At 41.0% G+C, this 26,565-nt stretch overlaps 1 protein-coding gene across 1 annotated transcript in view; it reads right to left on the minus strand.

The window, feature by feature from the left end:
- The window catches only part of LOC117324199 (nidogen-2-like), a 54,130-nt gene that overhangs the window by 22,094 nt on the left and 5,471 nt on the right, over positions 1 to 26,565 (minus strand). The window contains exons 2-15 of the mRNA XM_033879941.1: positions 24,250 to 24,389; positions 22,947 to 23,088; positions 20,705 to 20,913; positions 17,875 to 17,969; positions 8,269 to 8,427; positions 7,805 to 8,041; positions 7,305 to 7,502; positions 6,101 to 6,316; positions 5,859 to 5,981; positions 5,299 to 5,421; positions 3,606 to 3,737; positions 2,907 to 3,041; positions 2,128 to 2,247; positions 473 to 694 (exon numbers count right to left, since the gene is read on the minus strand). Coding sequence (XP_033735832.1) covers positions 473 to 694; positions 2,128 to 2,247; positions 2,907 to 3,041; positions 3,606 to 3,737; positions 5,299 to 5,421; positions 5,859 to 5,981; positions 6,101 to 6,316; positions 7,305 to 7,502; positions 7,805 to 8,041; positions 8,269 to 8,427; positions 17,875 to 17,969; positions 20,705 to 20,913; positions 22,947 to 23,088; positions 24,250 to 24,389 — 2,251 coding nt within the window. The remainder of the gene's footprint in view (positions 1 to 472; positions 695 to 2,127; positions 2,248 to 2,906; positions 3,042 to 3,605; positions 3,738 to 5,298; positions 5,422 to 5,858; positions 5,982 to 6,100; positions 6,317 to 7,304; positions 7,503 to 7,804; positions 8,042 to 8,268; positions 8,428 to 17,874; positions 17,970 to 20,704; positions 20,914 to 22,946; positions 23,089 to 24,249; positions 24,390 to 26,565) is intronic.

Below are 26,565 nucleotides of genomic sequence, written 5' to 3' on the forward strand. Positions count from 1 at the left end.
AACCCAAATTAATATCCCTCGATTTCGCAAAAACACCCCTGATGAAGCCACACCTTGATATCAAATTGATGCCCGAACACAACCAAACATGCCTAAATCTATCGTTGTATACAATCTTTCGGGGAACTCTGCAGGTTCCCGTGGTGTTTAGTTATAGTAACATAGACCCTTTATAGAAGAGACAGTAGGTAATAATTCTGTAATATTGAAAGGATTTAATCCAATATCATTATGTGTACCCATGTATGTACCATTGTAATAATTATAGGTTTAGTATTTTGCTGTGTGGTATATTTAGGATTTTATTATTATATTAGTTGAAGGCGAGTCATTTGAATTTTCATTCTACAGTACATGTAAGTGTATGAGATTGTAACTAATTACATAAGGAATTATTCACCTGAGTAGCCATTACTACATTAGAATTTTCACTCTATAGTATGTGTGTGAGATTGTAACTGTAATTATTTACCCGAGTAGCCATTCCTACAGAGACACCGAAAACTCCCGAAAATCGTGTCATTGAAACAATCAGCATACATATGGCAGTTCTGTTGGGTGCGACAATCCATCTGGGCGCAGTAAAAACCATCTCCTGTGTATCCTGTGGAACACTGACAGGTGTACTGGCGCGCTGCATCGTCATACACACACCTAGCGTTTTGGTGGCAGTCGGCACACTGATCTGGTACAGCTAGAACATAAAGTGAGGACATCATCACACATCTGAAAAATTTACATTTATTGCACAAGGCATCACAGACAATACTTATCCTCTAACATCAGGAACTACATTTGTAATTTGGAAATGTATGTTAAGTCTCACGAGAATCGAAAAAAAATATTCTAAAAAATAGCTACATTTAGGATATCTAAAACCTTATTTATAGTAGGGGGGCCTGTTTGATTTCCAAAGGTGTAACATCAACTTGTAAAAGATGTGATTGTTGTGAAAATATATGTAAAGTTCTATGGCAGTCAGGGTAACACAAAGTCAATAGAATGAGGACGCCAAAACATCTGTAACGATGGCCTGATTGTGTCACCTGGGTGGTTGATTGTGTCACCTGGGTGATTGATTGTGTCACCTGGGAGGTTGATTGTGTACCCTGGGTGATTGATTGTGAACCCTGGGTGGTTGATTGTGTCACCTGGGTGGTTGATTGTGTACCCTGTGTGGTTGATTGTGTCACCTGGGTGGTTGATTGTGTCACCTGGGTGGTTGATTGTGCAACATGGGTGGCTGATTGTGTCACCTGGGTGATTGATTGTGTCACCTGGGTGATTGATTGTGTCACCTGGGAGGTTGATTGTGTACCCTGGGTGGTTGATTGTGTCACCTGAGTGGTTGATTGTGTCACCTGGGTGGTTGATTGTGTACCCTGTGTGGTTGATTGTGTCACCTAGGTGGTTGATTGTGCAACATGGGTGGCTGATTGTGTCACCTGGGTGGTTGATTGTGTCACCTGAGTGGTTGATTGTGTCACCTTTGGTGGTTGATTGTGAACCCTGGGTGGTTGATTGTGTCACCTTGGTGGTTGATTGTGTACCCTGTGTGGTTGATTGTGTCACCTGGGTGGTTGATTGTGTCACCTGGGTGGCTGATTGTGTCACCTGGGTGGTTAATTGTGTCACCTGAGTGGTTGATTGTGTCACCTGGGTGGTTGATTGTGTCACCTGGGAGGTTGATTGTGTCACCTTGGTGGTTGATTGTGTACCCTGTGTGGTTGATTGTGCAACATGGGTGGCTGATTGTGTCACCTGGGTGGTTGATTGTGTCACCTGAGTGGTTGATTGTGTCACCTTTGGTGGTTGATTGTGAACCCTGGGTGGTTGATTGTGTCACCTGGGTGGTTGAGTACTAAATACTGATGGGCTTAAATGTTTGGCCGTCCCCAGGTACTATACTTACTGATAGGAGTACATGTTTGGCTGTCCCCAGGTACTATACTTACTGATAGGAGTACATGTTTGGCCGTCCCCAGGTACTATACTTACTGATAGGAGTACATGTTTGGCTGTCCCCAGGTACTATACTTACTGATAGGAGTACATGTTTGGCTGTCCCCAGGTACTATACTTACTGATAGGAGTACATGTTTGGCCGTCCCCAGGTACTATACTTACTGATAGGAGTACATGTTTGGCCGTCCCCAGAGTATCCCTGGTTACACTGACAGTATCGCACCAATCTGCTAGGGTCAAACAAACATTGTGCATCTTCACTGCACAGACTGCAATCAGAGTCTGTTTAAAGGAAATCACAAGATTAAACAAGGGAAAAACAATCAATTCTTTCTACCTCTATACTTGTGATTTTGATAGCTATACACTTATCATCTCATTTGTTAATAATTAAATTTTATAATTAAAATTTTTGTACCAGCAAATAAATGAATGAAGAAAACTGTCTGTACACCTGTAAGTTCCTAACCTGTACCCTACACATGTTTACTGTACACCTGTAAGTTCCTAACCTGTACCCTACACATGTTTACTGTACACCTGTAAGTTCCTAACCTGTACCCTACACATGTTTACTGTACACCTGTAAGTTCCTAACCTGTACCCTACACATGTTTACTGTACACCTGTAAGTTCCTAACCTGTACCCTACACATGTTTACTGTACACCTGAAAGTTCCTAACCTGTACCCTACACATGTTTACTGTACACCTGTAAGTTCCTAACCTGTACCCTACACATGTTTACTGCACACCTGTAAGTTCCTAACCTGTACCCTACACATGTTTACTGTACACCTGTAAGTTCCTAACCTGTATCCTACACATGTTTACTGTACACCTGTAAGTTCCTAACCTGTATCCTACACATGTTTACTGCACACCTGTAAGTTCCTAACCTGTACACCTTGATGCCTTTTTTACACCTGTGAGTATCTTACCTATGCCGTACTGCTCACACACAGTGCCGTCCCCACTGTATCCCTCGTTACATTCACAGATGTACTTGTCCTCTTGGTCATCATAAACACACTCGGCATCCTGATGACATACATCAACCTCATTACAGTTGAATTCTGCAAAAACAAATCCAGGAAAATTGATAATCTTACCTAAGGATTAATAAGGTTAATATTTAAAGAGAACTGTTTGTCTGTGATCTTGACCATGAAAAAGTAACAAGATCGAATTACAATGTATTTTTATGTATGTGTGTCTGCTTCTGCATATCACTTAAATCATATTTATTGTTGTACATTGTAATTACCTGAAATCTTTTTTAAAGATTTTATTGCTACAAAGTATTTCTACAAATAAAAAAAATCAAAGATTAAGCTCAACCCCCTGCTTTGTCCAATCAGCATTAAACTGTAGGTGAAATTAAAAATCTGAAATGTGTAGGTATGCCCGTACATAGACAAAACCTGGCTAAACGGAAAACTTTAACATGGCCTAATCAATTATCAAAGTCAAATTAACAGTTTATTTTTGTTAAAATTCTGAACTTTGAATTGTGGGTTTAATGGTTATACATGTATATAGATATAAGTATATTCCAGGTTCCATTATGATAGCTTATGTACTGATGTACTTGTCACTTTCATGGCTCTATCCCATGCAAGACAAAAATTGCGTATTACCAGCAGAGCAGTAGGTGACTCCATCACCACGATATCCCTGACGACATTCACACATTGGCTTTCCTAAGTCGCTGTTGTATACACAGCGGCCATTCTCGTGACAAATGTCACTTCCACACATCTGGACTTCACCTTTAATAACAAATATATACATGGTATCAGAATTTGTTGACTCGATGAAGACATTCCTAGAATCTTACATGTCACATGTCAGTGTCACATCACATGTCTGTATCATGTCACATGTCTGTATCATGTCACATGTCTGTATCACATCACATGTCTGTATCATGTCACGTGTCTGTATCACGTCACATGTCTGTATCATGTCACATGTCTGTATCACGTCACATGTCTGTATCATGTCACATGTCTGTATCACATCACATGTCTGTATCATGTCACATGTCTGTATCATATCACATGTCTGTATCATGTCACATGTCTGTATCATGTCAAATGTCTGTATCATGTCACATGTCTGTATCACATCACATGTCTGTATCACATCACATGTCTGTATCACATCACATGTCTGTATCATGTCACATGTCTGTATCACATCACATGTCTGTATCATGTCACATGTCTGTATCACATCACATGTCTGTATCACATCACATGTCTGTATCATGTCACATGTCTGTATCATGTCACATGTCTGTATCACATCACATGTCTGTATCATGATGTCTGTATCATGTCACATGTCTGTATCACGTCACATGTCTGTATCATGTCACATGTCTGTATCATGTCACATGTCTGTATCACATCACATGTCTGTATCACGTCACATGTCTGTATCACGTCACATGTCTGTATCTGTATCATCACATGTCTGTATCATGTCACATGTCTGTATCACGTCACATGTCTGTATCATGTCACATGTCTGTTCATGTCACATGTCTGTTATCACGTCACATGTCTGTATCATGTCACATTTCTGTATCATCACATGTCTGTATCATGTCACATGTCTGTATCACATCACATGTCTGTATCATGTATGTCTGTATCATGTCACAGTCTGTTATCCTGTCACCATGTCTGTATCACATCACATGTCTGTATCATGTCACGTGTCTGTATCACATAACATGTCTGTATCATGTCACATGTCTGTATCACATCACATGTCTGTATCACATCACGTGTCTGTATCACATCACGTGTCTGTATCATGTCACATGTCTGTATCACATCACATGTCTGTATCTGTATCACATCACATGTCTGTATCATGTCACATGTCTGTATCATGTCACATGTCTGTATCACATCACATGTCTGTATCATGTCACGTGTCTGTATCATGTCACATGTCTGTATCATGTCACATGTCTGTATCACATCACATGTCTGTATCACATCACATGTCTGTATCATGTCACATGTCTGTATCATGTCACATGTCTGTATCATGTCACATGTCTGTATCATGTCACATGTCTGTATCACGTCACATGTCTGTATCACGTCACATGTCTGTATCACGTCACATGTCTGTATCATGTCACATGTCTGTATCATGTCACATATCTGTATCACATCACATGTCTGTATCATGTCACGTGTCTGTATCATGTCACATGTCTGTATCATATCACATGTCTGCAATGCCACATATCTATATTATAATCCCATGACTAGCATGACCTTGAGGTATCAATGTTAGTTGACTACTTACGTGTACAAATTCGTCCATCCCCACGGTAACCAGGTGCACACTGACACTGGAAACTGCCTGGCACATTGTAACAGCGTGCATTTACATCACAGAGGTCAGAGTAAATATTACACTCGTCAATATCTGGAAAGTAAGTCATGATTTCTGTAAGTTCCAAAAGAGATTACCAGTACTGAGGGTCAAATATTATGGACAAATACACAGACACCCATGATATATTTGTTTTATTACATAATCACTAAAACACACTTAGAAAGTCCAGAAGTTGCAATGATTGTTGACATCTGAGTGACTTAAACATTTGAAATGGTAGGACTTAATTTCGAAACATCACAGGTTTCAATAGTTCACACGTGACCAAATTCTGAAATGTCCCAGGTGTTCAATAGTTCATGCAAAAGTTCAAAATATAGCTTATGCATATAGTTAATTAAAATCAAAGGCATTACTGTAATAAAACAATATATATAATGTATAAGTATTTGTCTATTGATAAGTAAAGTTATATAGTTATACATGGTCATGTTACTGAAGATAACTTCTATTTGTAGTATCCTTACCTTGACAAGAACCACCATCTTCCTGAAATCCTGACAGACATGAGCAGATAAAGGATGATCCATCGGGTATACACTCAGAGTGCTGGCCACACACCTCCTCTGCATTACGGCATGGGTCGGACCCTACAAACAGATCTCTATCAACATCTAGGAAACCTTTTATCAAATTTGAGTTGTTAAGAAGTTTGAAGATTCAAGAAATTCAATTATTCTCTTGGCCCTAGTTGTATGATTGTACTTACCAGTAAGTGCACCTATCTGGTTAGTCATAGCATATCGCAGAATTTCATTGAGGTTGTCATAAATAACTCTGTTGCGCTTGCTGCTAAGCCTCATTGTGTCACGCAGTGGCTGAGGGTCATAGATACACTCGTTAAACATGATCGTCTGATTCCAAGTGTACTGGTACGCAACATCATCCACAAGGTATGTCCGCGTGGAAGAGGAGGTGATCAGACCTAAACAACCGAGGAAACTTATTACTATCACAAGTACATTTTCAGTATGATGTATGTCTTGGCTTACATATGTCTAGGATCTAAGACAAGTAGCACTTCCATGGTTCTCAGTGGCACAGTAACCATGGTTTCTAGTTAACCACTACCAGGCATGGTTCTCCGTGGCACAGTAACTATGGTTTCTAGTTCTCAGTGGCACAGTAACTATGGTTTCTAGTTCTCAGTGGCACAGTAACCATGGTTTCTAGTTCTCAGTGGCACAGTAACCATGGTTTCTAGTTCTCAGTGACGCAGTTACCATGGTTTCTAGTTCTCAGTGGCACGGTAACCATGATTTCTAGTTAACCACTACCACGACTCTTAGTGGCACAGTAACCATGGTTTCTAGTTAACCACTACCATGGTTTCTAGTTCTCAGTGGCACAGTAACTATGGTTTCTAGTTAACCACTACCATGGTTTCTAGTTCTCAGTGGCACAGTAAACATGGTTTCTAGTTCTCAGTGGCACAGTAACCATGGTTTCTAGTTCTCAGTGACGCAGTTACCATGGTTTCTAGTTCTCAGTGGCACGGTAACCATGATTTCTAGTTAACCACTACCACGACTCTTAGTGGCACAGTAACCATGGTTTCTAGTTAACCACTACCATGGTTTCTAGTTTTCAGTGGCACAGAAACCATGGTTTCTAGTTAATCACTACCATATTCTGTTTAATACATTTTTATATCAAAATATACCAGGTCAGCTTTTAACTTTCCCCATTGTGGTTTGTAAGCACTACATGATTTGATTGGTACAATAACGAAAATGATTTTTTTCACTAGTGAAAAATATCACTTTTGTAGAATGAATCATTTTTGATATTTCACTGGTAAAAAATAAATGGTTCAGAGTGACATGGTTTCCCCGTGGAAGGGTTACAGCTATCCTGGTTTTTGTTAATATGACCAATGCTAAGGGATATAGGAGGAGACCCGGATTACTTACCTCGTTCAGTGTGAACATACTCCTCCTTGTAGTCCCCGACGGTGACCTTGCCACCATTCACCACTTCTGGGACAACTCCACTGATATGTGTCTCCAGACCTGTCTGGTCAAGCGTATCTTGACCAAAGAATCTCTGACGTAAAGTGACCACCTCTCCACTCTGGTAGGAAATGACCACAGTTCTGTTTAATTCTCCACCTATATCACATAAACAGAATATTATGCAAGTATATCAAAATGTCCGTGTTGATGTAGTACGATGTATTTAAGATTATGATGATAAATCATATCAGTAAGAATGTGTATATTATGTGTATAATCCTAATATTAGCATCAGATCTTATGTATTGTGTTTATACTGTATTAAGTATAATCATACATCTCAGTTTTTTAATATCTGTTTGTCTAAATGATAGTAATGATGACTGGTGAGATTTTAGTCCTGATAACAGATAATTTCAGCTGCTGATCTATGTAATACAAGCTGTACACCTTATTACCTGTGATCATAAAGCCGTTGCGGGCCAGGGGACCACTGGGGAGGGCAAACATCCAGCCGATGATTCCTCCAATGGTATTCAGTGTGAGCATGAGGGCTCCCAGCTCTGGAGTTACCTGACTGATGGCTGTGTAAGCGCGGCCATCTGATGTTACAACGTAGGCATGCATGTCCAGGTTGTCAATGGAGATACCATTGAGGGTCCCAAACACCTTACCATTTAGTCTCTGAGGTGCTTCTACAAAGGTATAAACACCAAAAAATCAGATAATCTATCAACAGCAAACACAGCAGCTAACATTGATAGTTATGTTACATAAAACAATGCTTGGTAAAAAAAGAAAGGGTACCTGTATTCACTGCCCTATACAGAAAGAATGGATCTATATACGCATTAAAATTACTCATGTGGTGAACATGGTAAATGTAAATAGAAAGAAACTACATGTACATTGGAAAACTTACCAAATGTGAGGCAGTTGCGTCCATTGCCATAGCTGGGTGGGATACAAGCACAGCAAATGCCAAATTCAAAATCCAGACAGCGGGCACTGCTGTGACACTGAGGGTGTGTTCCCTCCCTCTGGCAGATCTGGGAAGCCGTATCAGGGTCAAAGATTATCACTGTAATAGAAGCAAGGATTATAGAAGAGCTGTTCTATATGGAGACCTGTCAGGGTATTGTCAACTATAACTAAAAATCCTGATCCACTGATGTCCCACTGTGTTGTCAGCTATAACTTACCATCCCCATTACCTTGGTCTACTGATGTCCCACTGTGTTGTCAGCTATAACTTACCATCCCCATAACTCTGGTCTACTGATGTCCCACTGTGTTGTCAGCTATAACTAACCATCCCCATCACCCTGGTCCACTGATGTCCAACTGTGTTGTCAGCTTTAACTTACCATCCCCATTACCCTGGTCCACTGATGTCCCACAGTGTTGTCAGCTTTAACTTACCATCCTCATCACCCTGGTCTACTGATGTCCAACTGTGTTGTCAGCTTTAACTTACCATCCCCATCACTCTGGTCTACTGATGTCCCCCTGTGTTGTCAATTATAACTTACCATCCCCATCACTCTGGTCCACTGATGTCCCACTGTGTTGTCAGCTATAACTTACCATCCCCATCACTCTGGTCTACTGATGTCCCCCTGTGTTGTCAATTATAACTTACCATCCCCATCACTCTGGTCTACTGATGTCCCACTGTGTTGTCAATTATAACTTACCATCCCCATCACTCTGGTCTACTGATGTCTCACTGTGTTGTCAGCTATAACTTACCATCCCCATCACCCTGGTCCACTGATGTCCCACTGTGTTGTCAATTATAACTTACCATCCCCATCACCCTGGTCTACTGATGTCCCACTGTGTTGTCAGTTATAACTAACCATCCCCATCACTCTGGTCTACTGATGTCCCCCTGTGTTGTCAGCTATAACTTACCATCCCCATCACCCTGGTCCACTGATGTCTCACTGTGTTGTCAGCTATAACTAACCATCCCCATCACCCTGGTCCACTGATGTCCCCCTGTGTTGTCAGCTATAACTTACCATCCCCATCACTCTGGTCTACTGATGTCCCACTGTGTTGTCAGCTATAACTTACCATCCCCATCACTCTGGTCTACTGATGTCCCCCTGTGTTGTCAGCTATAACTTACCATCCCCATCACTCTGGTCTACTGATGTCCCCCTGTGTTGTCAGCTATAACTTACCATCCCCATCACTCTGGTCTACTGATGTCCCACTGTGTTGTCAGCTATAACTAACCATCCCCATCACCCTGGTCCACTGATGTCCCCCTGTGTTGTCAGCTATAACTTACCATCCCCATCACCCTGGTCCACTGATGTCTCACTGTGTTGTCAGCTATAACTTACCATCCCCATCACTCTGGTCCACTGATGTCCCACTGTGTTGTCAGCTATAACTTACCATCCCCATCACCCTGGTCTACTGATGTCCCACTGTGTTGTCAGCTATAACTTACCATCCCCATCACTCTGGTCTACTGATGTCCCCCTGTGTTATCAATTATAACTTACCATCCCCATAACACTGGTCCACTGATGTCCCAATATGTTGTCAGTTATAACTTACCATCCCCATCACCCTGGTCTACTGATGTCCCACTGTGTTGTCAGCTATAACTTACCATCCCCATCACTCTGGTCTACTGATGTCCCCCTGTGTTGTCAATTATAACTTACCATCCCCATCACTCTGGTCTACTGATGTCCCACTGTGTTGTCAGCTATAACTTACCATCCCCATCACCCTGGTCTACTGATGTCTTACTGTGTTGTCAGCTTTAACTTACCATCCTCATCACTCTGGTCTACTGATGTCCCCCTGTGTTGTCAATTATAACTTACCATCCCCATCACCCTGGATCACTGATGTCTCACTGTGTTGTCAGCTATCACTTACCATCCCCATCACTCTGGTCCACTGATGTCCCCCTGTGTTGTCAATTATAACTTACCATCCCCATCACCTTGGTCTACTGATGTCCCACTGTGTTGTCAGCTATAACTTACCATCCCCATCACTCTGGTCCACTGATGTCCCATTGTGTTGTCAGCTTTAACTTACCATCCCCATCACTCTGGTCTACTGATGTCCCACTGTGTTGTCAGCTATAACTAACCATACCCATCACCTTGGTCTACTGATGTCCCACTGTGTTGTCAGCTATAACTTACCATCCCCATCACTCTGGTCCACTGATGTCCCACTGTGTTGTCAGCTATAACTTACCATCCCCATCACTCTGGTCTACTGATGTCCCACTGTGTTGTCAACTTGTCAGTTATAACTTACCATCCCCATCATCCTGGTCCACTGATGTCCCACTGTGTTGTCAGCTATAACTAACCATCCCCATCACTCTGGTCCACTGATGTCTCACTGTGTTGTCAGCTATAAATTACCATCCCCATCACCCTGGTCCACTGATGTCCCACTGTGTTGTCAGCTATAACTAACCATCCCCATCACCCTGGTCTACTGATGTCCCACTGTGTTGTCAATTATAACTTACCATCCCCATCACTCTGGTCCACTGATGTCCCACAGTGTTGTCAGCTTTAACTTACCATCCCCATCACTCTGGTCCACTGATGTCCAACTGTGTTTTCAGCTTTAACTTACCATCCCCATTACCCTGGTCCACTGATGTCCCACAGTGTTGTCAGCTTTAACTTACCATCCTCATCACCCTGGTCTACTGATGTCCAACTGTGTTGTCAGCTTTAACTTACCATCCCCATCACTCTGGTCTACTGATGTCCCCCTGTGTTGTCAATTATAACTTACCATCCCCATCACTCTGGTCCACTGATGTCCCACTGTGTTGTCAGCTATAACTTACCATCCCCATCACTCTGGTCTACTGATGTCCCCCTGTGTTGACAATTATAACTTACCATCCCCATCACCCTGGTCCACTGATGTCTCACTGTGTTGTCAGCTATAACTTACCATCCCCATCACTCTGGTCCACTGATGTCCCACTGTGTTGTCAGCTATAACTTACCATCCCCATCACCCTGGTCTACTGATGTCCCACTGTGTTGTCAGCTATAACTTACCATCCCCATCACTCTGGTCTACTGATGTCCCCCTGTGTTGTCAATTATAACTTACCATCCCCATAACACTGGTCCACTGATGTCCCAATATGTTGTCAGTTATAACTTACCATCCCCATCACCCTGGTCTACTGATGTCCCACTGTGTTGTCAGCTATAACTTACCATCCCCATCACTCTGGTCTACTGATGTCCCCCTGTGTTGTCAATTATAACTTACCATCCCCATCACTCTGGTCTACTGATGTCCCACTGTGTTGTCAGCTATAACTTACCATCCCCATCACCCTGGTCTACTGATGTCTTACTGTGTTGTCAGCTTTAACTTACCATCCTCATCACCCTGGTCTACTGATGTCCAACTGTGTTGTCAATTATAACTTACCATCCCCATCACTCTGGTCCACTGATGTCCCACTGTGTTGTCAGCTATAACTTACCATCCCCATCACCCTGGTCTACTGATGTCCCACTGTGTTGTCAGCTATAACTTACCATTCCCATCACTCTGGTCCACTGATGTCCAACTGTGTTGTCAGCTTTAACTTACCATCCTCATCACCTTGGTCTACTGATGTCCCACTGTGTTGTCAGCTATAACTTACCATCCCCATTACCCTGGTCCACTGATGTCCCACTGTGTTGTCAGCTATAACTTACCATCCCCAACACCTTGGTCCACTGATGTCCCACTGTGTTGTCAGCTATAACTTACCATCCTCATCACCTTGGTCTACTGATGTCCCACTGTGTTGTCAGCTATAACTAACCATCCCCATCACCCTGGTCTACTGATGTCCCACTGTGTTGTCAATTATAACTTACCATCCCCATCACTCTGGTCCACTGATGTCCCACAGTGTTGTCAGCTTTAACTTACCATCCTAATCACTCTGGTCCACTGATGTCCAACTGTGTTGTCAGCTTTAACTTACCATCCTCATCACCCTGGTCTACTGATGTCCAACTGTGTTGTCAATTATAACTTACCATCCCCATCACTCTGGTCCACTGATGTCCCACTGTGTTGTCAGCTATAACTTACCATCCCCATCACCCTGGTCTACTGATGTCCCACTGTGTTGTCAGCTATAACTTACCATTCCCATCACTCTGGTCCACTGATGTCCAACTGTGTTGTCAGCTTTAACTTACCATCCTCATCACCTTGGTCTACTGATGTCTCACTGTGTTGTCAGCTATAACTTACCATCCCCATTACCCTGGTCCACTGATGTCCCACTGTGTTGTCAGCTATAACTTACCATCCCCAACACCTTGGTCCACTGATGTCCCACTGTGTTGTCAGCTATAACTTACCATCCTCATCACCTTGGTCTACTGATGTCCCACTGTGTTGTCAGCTATAACTAACCATCCCCATCACCCTGGTCTACTGATGTCCCACTGTGTTGTCAATTATAACTTACCATCCCCATCACTCTGGTCCACTGATGTCCCACAGTGTTGTCAGCTTTAACTTACCATCCTAATCACTCTGGTCCACTGATGTCCAACTGTGTTGTCAGCTTTAACTTACCATCCCCATCACTCTGGTCTACTGATGTCCCACTGTGTTGTCAGCTATAACTTACCATCCCCATCACCCTGGTCTACTGATGTCCCACTGTGTTGTCAGCTATAACTTACCATCCCCATTACCCTGGTCCACTGATGTCCCACAGTGTTGTCAGCTTTAACTTACCATCCTCATCACCCTGGTCTACTGATGTCCAACTGTGTTGTCAGCTTTAACTTACCATCCCCATCACTCTGGTCTACTGATGTCCCCCTGTGTTGTCAATTATAACTTACCATCCCCATCACTCTGGTCCACTGATGTCCCACTGTGTTGTCAGCTATAACTTACCATCCCCATCACTCTGGTCTACTGATGTCCCCCTGTGTTGTCAATTATAACTTACCATCCCCATCACCCTGGTCTACTGATGTCCCACTGTGTTGTCAGTTATAACTAACCATCCCCATCACTCTGGTCTACTGATGTCCCCCTGTGTTGTCAGCTATAACTTACCATCCCCATCACCCTGGTCCACTGATGTCCCCCTGTGTTGTCAGCTATAACTTACCATCCCCATCACCCTGGTCTACTGATGTCCCACTGTGTTGTCAGCTATAACTTACCATCGCCATCACTCTGGTCTACTGATGTCCCCCTGTGTTGTCAGCTATAACTTACCATCCCCATCACCCTGGTCCACTGATGTCTCACTGTGTTGTCAGCTATAACTTACCATCCCCATCACTCTGGTCCACTGATGTCCCACTGTGTTGTCAGCTATAACTTACCATCCCCATCACCCTGGTCTACTGATGTCCCACTGTGTTGTCAGCTATAACTTACCATCCCCATCACTCTGGTCTACTGATGTCCCCCTGTGTTGTCAATTATAACTTACCATCCCCATAACACTGGTCCACTGATGTCCCAATATGTTGTCAGTTATAACTTACCATCCCCATCACCCTGGTCTACTGATGTCCCACTGTGTTGTCAGCTATAACTTACCATCCCCATCACTCTGGTCTACTGATGTCCCCCTGTGTTGTCAATTATAACTTACCATCCCCATCACTCTGGTCTACTGATGTCCCACTGTGTTGTCAGCTATAACTTACCATCCCCATCACCCTGGTCTACTGATGTCCCACTGTGTTGTCAGCTATAACTTACCATCCCCATCACTCTGGTCTACTGATGTCCCCCTGTGTTGTCAATTATAACTTACCATCCCCATCACCCTGGTCTACTGATGTCCCCCTGTGTTGTCAATTATAACTTACCATCCCCATCACTCTGGTCTACTGATGTCCCACTGTGTTGTCAACTTGTCAGTTATAACTTACCATCCCCATCATCCTGGTCTACTGATGTCCCACTGTGTTGTCAGCTATAACTTACCATCCCCATCACTCTGGTCTACTGATGTCCCACTGTGTTGTCAGCTATAACTTACCATCCCCATCACCCTGGTCTACTGATGTCTTACTGTGTTGTCAGCTTTAACTTACCATCCTCATCACCCTGGTCTACTGATGTCCAACTGTGTTGTCAATTATAACTTACCATCCCCATCACTCTGGTCTACTGATGTCCCACTGTGTTGTCAACTTGTCAGTTATAACTTACCATCCCCATCACCTTGGTCTACTGATGTCCCACTGTGTTGTCAGCTATAACTTACCATCCCCATCACTCTGGTCTACTGATGTCCAACTGTGTTGTCAGCTATAACTTACCATCCCCATCACCCTGGTCCACTGATGTCCCACTGTGTTGTCAGCTATAACTAACCATCCCCATCACCTTGGTCTACTGATGTCCCACTGTGTTGTCAGCTATAACTAACCATCCCCATCACTCTGGTCCACTGATGTCCCACTGTGTTGTCAGCTATAACTAACCATCCCCAACACTCTGGTCTACTGATGTCCCACTGTGTTGTCAGCTTTAACTTACCATCCCCATCACTCTGGTCTACTGATGTCCCCCTGTGTTGTCAATTATAACTTACCATCCCCATCACCCTGGATCACTGATGTCCCACTGTGTTGTCAGCTATCACTTACCATCCCCATCACTCTGGTCCACTGATGTCCCCCTGTGTTGTCAATTATAACTTACCATCCCCATCACCTTGGTCTACTGATGTCCCACTGTGTTGTCAGCTATAACTTACCATCCCCATCACTCTGGTCCACTGATGTCCCATTGTGTTGTCAGCTTTAACTTACCATCCCCATCACTCTGGTCTACTGATGTCCCACTGTGTTGTCAGCTATAACTAACCATACCCATCACCTTGGTCTACTGATGTCCCACTGTGTTGTCAGCTATAACTTACCATCCCCATCACTCTGGTCCACTGATGTCCCATTGTGTTGTCAGCTTTAACTTACCATCCCCATCACTCTGGTCTACTGATGTCCCACTGTGTTGTCAGCTATAACTAACCATACCCATCACCTTGGTCTACTGATGTCCCACTGTGTTGTCAGCTATAACTTACCATCCCCATCACTCTGGTCCACTGATGTCCCACTGTGTTGTCAGCTATAACTTACCATCCCCATCACTCTGGTCTACTGATGTCCCACTGTGTTGTCAGCTATAACTAACCATCCCCAACACTCTGGTCTACTGATGTCCCCCTGTGTTGTCAATTATAACTTACCATCCCCATCACTCTGGTCTACTGATGTCCCACTGTGTTGTCAACTTGTCAGTTATAACTTACCATCCCCATCATCCTGGTCCACTGATGTCCCACTGTGTTGTCAGCTATAACTAACCATCCCCATCACTCTGGTCCACTGATGTCTCACTGTGTTGTCAGCTATAACTTACCATCCCCATCACCCTGGTCCACTGATGTCCCACTGTGTTGTCAGCTATAACTAACCATCCCCATCACTCTGGTCCACTGATGTCTCACTGTGTTGTCAGCTATAACTTACCATCCCCATCACCCTGGTCTACTGATGTCCCACTGTGTTGTCAGCTATAACTTACCATCCCCATCACTCTGGTCTACTGATGTCCCCCTGTGTTGTCAGCTATAACTTACCATCCCCATCACTCTGGTCTACTGATGTCCCACTGTGTTGTCAGCTATAACTTACCATCCCCAACACTCTGGTCCACTGATGTCCAACTGTGTTGTCAGCTTTAACCTACCATCCCCATTACCCTGGTCCACTGATGTCCCACTGTGTTGTCAGCTATAACTTACCATCCCCAACACCTTGGTCCACTGATGTCCCACTGTGTTGTCAGCTATAACTTACCATCCTCATCACCTTGGTCTACTGATGTCCCACTGTGTTGTCAGCTATAACTTACCATCCCCAACACCTTGGTCCACTGATGTCCCACTGTGTTGTCAGCTATAACTTACCATCCCCATTACCTTGGTCTACTGATGTCTCACTGTGTTGTCAGCTATAACTTACCATCCCCAACACTCTGGTCCACTGATGTCCAACTGTGTTGTCAGCTTTAACCTACCGTCCCCATTACCCTGGTCCACTGATGTCCCACTGTGTTGTCAGCTATAACTTACCATCCCCAACACCTTGGTCCACTGATGTCCCACTGTGTTGTCAGCTATAACTTACCATCCTCATCACCTTGGTCTACTGATGTCCCACTGTGTTGTCAGCTATAACTAACCATCCCCATCACCCTGGTCTACTGATGTCCCACTGTGTTGTCAATTATAACTTACCATCCCCATCACTCTGGTCCACTGATGTCCCACAGTGTTGTCAGCTTTAACTTACCATCCCAATCACTCTGGTCCACTGATGTCCAACTGTGTTGTCAGCTTTAACTTACCATCCCCATTACCCTGGTCCACTGATGTCCCACAGTGTTGTCAGCTTTAACTTACCATCCTCATCACCCTGGTCTACTGATGTCCAACTGTGTTGTCAGCTTTAACTTACCATCCCCATCACTCTGGTCTACTGATGTCCCCCTGTGTTGTCAATTATAACTTACCATCCCCATCACTCTGGTCCACTGATGTCCCACTGTGTTGTCAGCTATAACTTACCATCCCCATCACTCTGGTCTACTGATGTCCCCCTGTGTTGTCAATTATAACTTACCATCCCCATCACCCTGGTCTACTGATGTCCCACTGTGTTGTCAGTTATAACTAACCATCCCCATCACTCTGGTCTACTGATGTCCCCCTGTGTTGTCAGCTATAACTTACCATCCCCATCACCCTGGTCCACTGATGTCCCCTGTGTTGTCAGCTATAACTTACCATCCCCATCACCCTGGTCCACTGATGTCTCACTGTGTTGTCAGCTTTAACTTACCATCCCCATCACTCTGGTCTACTGATGTCCCACTGTGTTGTCAGCTATAACTTACCATCCCCATCACCCTGGTCCACTGATGTCTCACTGTGTTGTCAGCTATAACTTACCATCCCCATCACTCTGGTCCACTGATGTCCCACTGTGTTATCAGCTATAACTTACCATCCCCATCACCCTGGTCTACTGATGTCCCACTGTGTTGTCAGCTATAACTTACCATCCCCATCACTCTGGTCTACTGATGTCCCCCTGTGTTGTCAATTATAACTTACCATCCCCATAACACTGGTCCACTGATGTCCCAATATGTTGTCAGTTATAACTTACCATCCCCATCACCCTGGTCTACTGATGTCCCACTGTGTTGTCAGCTATAACTTACCATCCCCATCACTCTGGTCTACTGATGTCCCCCTGTGTTGTCAATTATAACTTACCATCCCCATCACTCTGGTCTACTGATGTCCCACTGTGTTGTCAGCTATAACTTACCATCCCCATAACTCTGGTCCACTGATGTCCCAATATGTTGTCAGTTATAACTTACCATCCCCATCACCCTGGTCTACTGATGTCCCATTGTGTTGTCAGCTATAACTTACCATCCCCATCACCCTCTCCTGGTCCTTTGATGTCTTTTCCCAGTGTGTTGCCAATCTTGTACATCCACACTCCATCCATACCCACATTTGATTCCCTAGAAAGCAAAACTGCATAGATATTATTATGAACATTAGTTCATTGTTTATGAAATAGATTGATAAGTGGATTGTATGCAAAACCTATTATGTGTAAAGTGTTACACTTCCGTTAAGTGTTACACATGTACAAGTGTATGTTATACCTGAGATACATGTATTGTTATACCTGTGTTTTATGTGATACATGTGTTGTGTAAAAACTGTGTAATGTGTTACATGGGTTGTATGTTACACCTTGGTTTATGTTTAACACCTATGTTATGTGTGAAACAGTACCTGTGTTTTGTGTTACACCTGTGTTTTGTGTTACACCTGTGTTTTGTGTGATACCTGTGTTTTGTGTGATACCTGTGTTTTGTGTGATACCTGTGTTTTGTGTGATACCTGTGTTTTGTGTGATACCTGTGTTTTGTGTGATACCTGTGTTTTGTGTGATACCTGTGTTTTGTGTGATACCTGTGTTTTGTGTTACACCTTTGTTATGTGTTATACCTTGTGATGTGTTACACCTTGTTATGTGTTACACCTGTGTTATATGTTACACCTTGTTATGTGTTACACATGTGTTGTGTGTTACACCTTGTTATGTGTTACACCTGTGTTATGTGTTACACCTTGTTATGTGTTACACCTTTGTTATATGTTACACCTTGTTATGTGTTACACCTGTGTTATGTGTTACACCTTGTTATGTGTTACACCTGTGTTATATGTTATACCTGTGTTATATGTTACACCTGTGTTATGTGTTACACCTTTGTTATGTCTTATGACTGTTACACCTTTGTTATGTGTTACACCTTTGTTATGTGTTACACCTGTGTTATATGTTACACCTTGTTATGTGTTACACCTTTGTTATGTGTTACACCTGTGTTATATGTTACACCTGTGTTATGTGTTACAACTTGTTATGTGTAACAACTGTTACACCTTGTTATATGTTGCACCTTTGTTATGTGTTACACCTGTGTTATATGTTACACCTTGTTATGTGTTACAACTTGTTATATGTAACACCTTTGTTATGTGTTACACTTTGTTATATGTTACACCTGTGTTATGTGTTACACCTGTGTTATGTGTTACACCTGTGTTTTGTGTGATACCTGTGTTTTGTGTTACACCTTTGTTATGTGTTATACCTTGTGATGTGTTACACCTTGTTACGTGTTACACCTGTGTTATATGTTACACCTGTGTTATGTGTTACACCTTGTTACGTGTTACACCTGTGTTATGTGTTACACCTTTGTTATGTGTTACGACTGTTACACCTTTGTTATGTGTTACACCTTTGTTATGTGTTACACCTGTGTTATGTGTTACACCTTTGTTATGTGTTACACCTTGTTATATGTTACACCTTTGTTATGTGTTACACCTGTGTTATGTGTTACACCTGTGTTATGTGTTACACCTTGTAATGTGTTACACCTGTATTATGTGTTACACCTTTGTTATGTGTTACACCTGTGTTATGTGTTACACCTTGTAATGTGTTACACATGTGTTATGTGTTACACCTTTGTTATGTGTTACACCTGTGTTATGTGTTACACCTTTGTTATGTGTTACACCTTTGTTATGTGTTACACCTTGTTATGTGTTACACCTTGTTATGTGTTACACCTGTGTTATGTGTTACACCTTGTTATGTGTTACACCTTGTTATGTGTTCCACCTGTGTTATGTGTTACACCTGTGTTATGTGTTACACCTGTGTTATATGTTACACCTTGTTATGTGTTACACCTTGTTATATGTTACACCTTGTTATGTGTTACACCTGTGTTATGTGTTACACCTGTGTTATGTGTTACACCTTGGTTATATGTTACACCTGTGTTATGTGTTACACCTTGTTATATGTTACACCTGTGCTATGTGTTACACCTGTGTTATGTGTTACACCTTGTTATATCTTACACCTGTGCTATGTGTTACACCTGTGTTATGTGTTACACCTGTGTTATGTGTTACACCTTGTTATGTGTTACACCTGTGTTATATGTTACACCTGTGTTATGTGTTACACCTTTGTTATGTGTTACGACTGTTACACCTTGTTATGTGTTACACCTTTGTTATGTGTTACACCTGTGTTATGTGTTACACCTGTGTTATGTGTTACACCTGTGTTATATGTTACACCTTGTGATGTGTTACACCTTGTGATGTGTTACACCTGTGTTATGTGTTACACCTTGTTATGTGTTCCACCTTTGTTATATGTTACATCTGTGTTATGTGTTACATCTGTGTTATGTGTGATACCTGTGATGTGTGTTATACCTGTGTTATGTGTGATACTTGCGATGTGTATTATACCTGTGTAATGTGTGATACCTGTGATGTGTGTTCTACCTGTGTTATGTGTGATACCTGTGATGTGTGTTATACAATGTACCTGTGTTATATGTGATACTTGTGATATGTGTTAAACCTGTTTTATGTGCTGTACATGTATTATTCATTATACCTGTGTTATGTGTGATACCTGTGATGGCTGTTGTACCTGTGTTATGTGATACCTGTGATGTGTGTTATAACTGTGTTATGTGTGATACCTGTGACGTGTGTTATACCTGTGTTATGTGTGATACCTGTGATGTGTGTTATAACTGTGTTATATGTGATACCTGTGATGTGTGTTATACCTGTGTTATGTACTGTACATGTATTATTCATTATACCTGTGTTATGATTTTGATATACCTGGTACACTTACTGAGCTAGTTTGGCTACCTCCTCTGAGCCTGAGTGGGGTAGTTTGGTATGAACACGTCCCTCCCCAGAGTCAAATGCAGCTTGAGCAGGAGGATCATCCCGTAAGAGTTTCCCTGAACTACGGATCCAGTTAATCCCATCATCCAGGTAGAAAAAATAGGCAAAGGAACTCTCCCCATCAGTAGCGATTGCTATTTGAAAAGTGTTTAACTGAAAGTTCAAACAATGACTGTATCAATCAAAGTGCTGAGAGTACTGATATGCTGTGTTGTGTATAAGGGATTGAAGTAACAGGTATGGGAAACTGAAGTGGAATATTAACAGTTAAAAGTAGGAAATTACTAATAGACAGACTGGATTCTCAGTATCCTAGTTGTGACATCCATAACAGAAAATTATTAGAAACACGATGTTTCTTATTGAAATAGGAAGTAGAAACTGACCTGGACAAGTGACTTATCAAAGATATATATAATCTACTTTACATGAAAATTATGCAAACTACTGTATTGCAAGAGGTTGCCAGCTTGTTTGTTTCCCCGTGTTTTATTTTCATTATTTACAATTGTTACAACATAGCTTGACAGTCTACTGCTTCCCAAACTGCTCCCAATTAAGCATTAAAAAAATAATGGTAAATGACGCGTTTTCTAAACAAGAGGCCCATGGGCCTTAACGGTCATCTGACTCTAAAGATCCTTGTACTATTATACATGCTCAGTAGCAAGTATAGTGCTACTATTTGCCATGGCAGCCATTGTGGATTTCGGACCTACCAGAAAAATAACAACACTTGGCCAGGACCATCTCAGGATCATTTCAGTTAAGTTCGAGCTTAATCCAACTGGTGGATCTTAATAAGTTTGAAATATGTGATGTTCAGGGAAACCATGATTGCGCAATCATGCATGATGGTATAAAATGGCTGCTGTGGCAGCCATGTCAAAGTTTTAAGGAGGCTGAAAAATAACAAGACTTTGTTGGCTCCCCTTCCCTTCCTGAACATCCTCATCAATTTCCAGCTCAATGGAACTGGATAAGAAGTTTTTGAAATGTGTTTTTTCAAGATGGCTGCCATGGCAGCCATCTTGGATTTCGGACCGACCCGAAAAATAACAACACTTGGTCAGGACCATCTCAGGAGGATCATTTCAGACAAGTTAGAGCTCGATCAGTTCCACTGTTTGAACTTGAGAAGAAGTTTAAAATTTGAAAAGTTTATGGACCGCAGGTGACGCACGACGGCGGATGAAGCATGATGACTATAGGTCATCCTGACCCTTTGGGTCAGATGAACTTAAAATGGACGAGCTGTTTTAGACTCTATCAAATTATCATGAGCGACTGATATTGATTATAAAGTAAATAAATAGACCGGCACCATGTACAAACTACATAATTAATGAAAATATAGATTTTACTGATTTTACATATACATGTAAAGAATCATATAACACTAAGACGTTTTGTTGTTTTTATTTTACTTTGTGTTTGTTCTTGTTCTTCTAGTCATTGCTTTATGTTATTGTTTGAAAACAGTTCTTGGCATTACATGTAAAAATCTGCTTGGTTTGCTCTACAGTAACATGTTTCTTCGTAAGCTATTGGTACATTACATATAACAAAAGTGAAATTCATGCTTGCATATGTTGTTTTAGTAAGAAGCATGTAAATCCAAACATTACATTTATGCTTCATCACTCCAAAAAGACTTTTTGGAGTGATGAAGCATAAATGTAATGTTTGGATTTACATGTATCAATATCACTATCGATAAAGCACATGCAGTATCGTTTCGTTGGTATCGGAATGATATCGTTTCATTCTTAACAGTATCCAACCCTAAGCATAGCTAACGTATGAAGATTCACCTCAGTTGCATACTTTTCTTCAGTTCGAAGCAAAGAAGAAGCAATACTAGTATTTATACAAGTAATTTTGAATGGTAATTAATGAAACACATCACTGAAAAAGAATTTTATGTTAAGAACGCATTGTTTGGCATAGCATGAGCTAAGATAAAAGCACATCAAAATCCCCTTCCACAGCAGAAGATATATTTTTTGTATGAAGAAATTGGTAGCGTCATCCAGGAGGCCAGCAATGTTGACTATAGATTCATTGTGTCTACCACCACTAAGTCAGCCATTTCATTACTTTTATGACAACATATGACCAGAATATCAATCTGAAATGAACAACATTGTGTTGATGGTCATAGCATACAGTATGTAACTACTTACCACAGTGTCATTTGACCTAAAGAAACCAACATTGTCCCATGTAGCTATAAAAAGGGCTCTGGGGATGTACGTTTCAAAGCCTTCAAAATGAGCCTGGATATCTTGAGCAGCCTTTTCCAGTAAAGCTGTCTCTGTAGATTCTCTGTTAACATAAATATATTGACATCTTTCAATAAAGTATTGTTTCTCTCTTATTTTACTACTAGTATCCGATTTAAAAAAAAGATTAATTAGGAAAATAAGTTAAGTTTACATATGTATAATGTAATTGATCTGATCTGAGTTTTCTCAGAAACATGTAAATTACATAAATGTATAACAGTTACCATTAAACCTGAAAGCAGAGTGGTTACTAAGGGTGGTTACTAAGGGGAGAGATATAGCTCTAATTGTGTTAGGCCTAATTATCCCCTTAATTACTTTAACTGTAAGTGAGCCATAAAACAATACAAACAAGAGATCCAAGAGGGATCTTGGCACAGCCATATAAAAAGTCTTTGTAAATCCTATGACAGGCTGTTTCCATTACCTCACTATCTGCGCTGGCAGACTGCTACCCATTAGGCATTTTGATGACATGACAACCAACCACGTTTCTAATAAATGTCTAGATTGACAATTGACAACTACATTTGTATCTATGAATTATCTCTCTAGTCAGCCATCTTGTTTTTCTAATCGGTCCCGAAAAATCCCTGCACAACTAAGCACCATGGGAAATAGACGTCTGAGATTTCAGTACTTTCAGTACAATGTACTTGAAAAAAGTCAAATTCAACTTCCAAATTTTGATTTCCATTCTGTTCCAAAATGCACTATGCAACATTAACTACCATTGGGCTAACCAAGGTATGGATTTTGAGAAAGATCATTTGACTTGAAATAGAAATGCAATTTCCTTGGGGAAACATCAGATGTATATACATACTCAACAGTAATCTTATAATGTTATATCTACAGACTACTCCTTGATACAGAGTTCTCATACCAGGACATGTCTGTTGGTATGTGTAACACAGGAGGTAACACGCTGTGTACATGTAATCTGTGGTACAGAGTAGATGAATTCCTGTACATCTCTCACACACAGTATAATACCACTGGCAGACAGACAAAACAATTACCCAGAAAACCTAAATCAATGATCTAATTTTTATTTGTTTTGGTTTGTAAATCCGTTTTTACAATAATTATATTTAAATTGGGTCAAGGTCATTTAATCAAACCGTAAACTTAAAATTCTTCATCACTAGAAATACAATAAAAACAGTGTAACACTACACATCAATGATATCATACGTACCTGTAATATACTGATCCAGCATACGTTGTGTCTATATCTGCCAGGAATGCTGCTATCAACTTAAACCGATTTGGGAGCACAAAATTAGCCTGGTACACTGGCAACTCTGATTCAAATGATAAATGTCCATTGTTGTTCACCTATCAGGAAATAAAAGGGGAAACATCGATATAAAATTATTTACAGCATTCTAACCATGCACTACTGTTTGATACTACGTTGGACCCCCTATTTGGTAATCAAACAGAGATATACCAACAAATGTACAAGTTATCGATCACCTACATGGAGGCCCGTGAATTTTCAGCCGCCTGAGATCTGTATGCAGATGTAATATTGGTGTATCATTTTTTAAAGATTTCAACACATTTTACCCATGTGAGCTTGAAAGTACATAGGTCAAGGTCATTCAATCAGACAATCTTGCTGGAATTTCATCCTAGCATACAACTGGCCCCATTTCATAACAAAAGACTTTTTGGTTTATTAAATGTTTAAAAGTTATTCATTGTATATACATTCGGTATGATTGAAAGCACTGGCGAAAATTGTACTCATTTTTCATGACATTAGCCTCATCACAATGTATAGCAATGTCGTGGCCCGCATTACCATAGATAGTACTCCTCGCCGTCGGAATTTTTCTTCTTCTCATGTTCTTTTAAATAACCACGATGTATGTAGTATTTACATATATCCTAGGTTGTTACGGTCTCCAAGATGTTCAAAACATAACATCACTCCAAAAATCTCAAAGAATAAGTTTTGTAGATGGAATTGCATTTGTTTGTGTTGTTGTAACTGTCTGACACTTTCCCGCGAAAACGGCGTTTCTGTCTCCAATTTATTTTTTCAACATTCATGAGGTCATTGGCTTCTGGAAAAATTCCATGAATCGCGTTGACGTTAGCCTCATAAATATTGAAAATAAATTTCTTTCCTTAAAAATAACACATTTGACCCTATGACCTTGAAAATAGGTCAATGTCGTTCATTTTAATAGGTCATGTCAACGGACGCACGGTGGACAATGAACAAAGACGATTTCAACAGGTCACTACAGACTTTGTCTAAATGTGTCACTCATATTCTACTTAACATTTCAATCATAGTACTTGAAAAACACTGGACTATTGTCAATCCAAATAAATCCCTCCAATAAGGCTGATTTAGTTGTACTAATATTAATTACAAATGTATCTAAACTAAGGACTGGATTTTGCAGTTAAATATGACTGGAAAACAGGGAATGATTTTTACGGTAAGTAAGGACGGTTAAATAGGGACTAAATTTACCTAGTTTATCATTGTATTAGTGTAATAATTCCTAGTATATCATTGTATTAGTGTAATAGTTCCTAGTATATCATTGTACGAGTGTAATAGTTCCTAGTATATCATTGTATGGGGAGTGTAATAGTTCCTAGTACATGTATATCATTGTATGGGGAGTGTAATAGTTCCTAGTATATCATTGTATGGGGAGTGTAATAGTTCCTAGTATATCATTGTATGGGGAGTGTAATAGTTACTAGTATATCATTGTATGGGGAGTGTAATTGTTCCTAGTATATCATTGTATGGGGAGTGTAATAGTTCCTAGTATATCATTGTATGGGGAGTGTAATAGTTCCTAGTATATCATTGTATGGGGAGTGTAATAGTTACTAGTATATCATTGTATGGGGAGTGTAATAGTTCCTAGTATATCATTGTATAGGGAGTGTAATAGTTCCTAGTATATCATTGTATGGGTAGTGTAATAGTTACTAGTATATCATTGTATGGGGAGTGTAATTGTTCCTAGTATATCATTGTATGGGGAGTGTAATAGTTACTAGTATATCATTGTATAGGGAGTGTAATAGTTCCTAGTATATCATTGTATAGGGAGTGTAATAGTTCCTAGTATATCATTGTATAGGGAGTGTAATAGTTACTAGTATATCATTGTATGGGGAGTGTAATTGTTCCTAGTATATCATTGTATGAGGAGTGTAATAGTTACTAGTATATCATTGTATAGGGAGTGTAATAGTTCCTAGTATATCATTGTATGGGGAGTGTAATAGTTCCTAGTATATCATTGTATATGGAGTGTAATAGTTCCTAGTATATCATTGTATGTGGAGTGTAATAGTTCCAAGTATATCATTGTATGGGGAGTGTAATAGTTCCAAGTATATCATTGTATGGGGAGTGTAATAGTTCCTAGTATATCATTGTATGGGGAGTGTAATAGTTCCTAGTATATCATTGTATGGGGAGTGTAATAGTTCCTAGTATATCATTGTATGGGGAGTGTAATAGTTCCTA

Source organism: Pecten maximus, chromosome 3 (genome assembly GCF_902652985.1).
Source record: "Pecten maximus chromosome 3, xPecMax1.1, whole genome shotgun sequence".
NCBI lineage: Eukaryota > Metazoa > Mollusca > Bivalvia > Pectinida > Pectinidae > Pecten > Pecten maximus.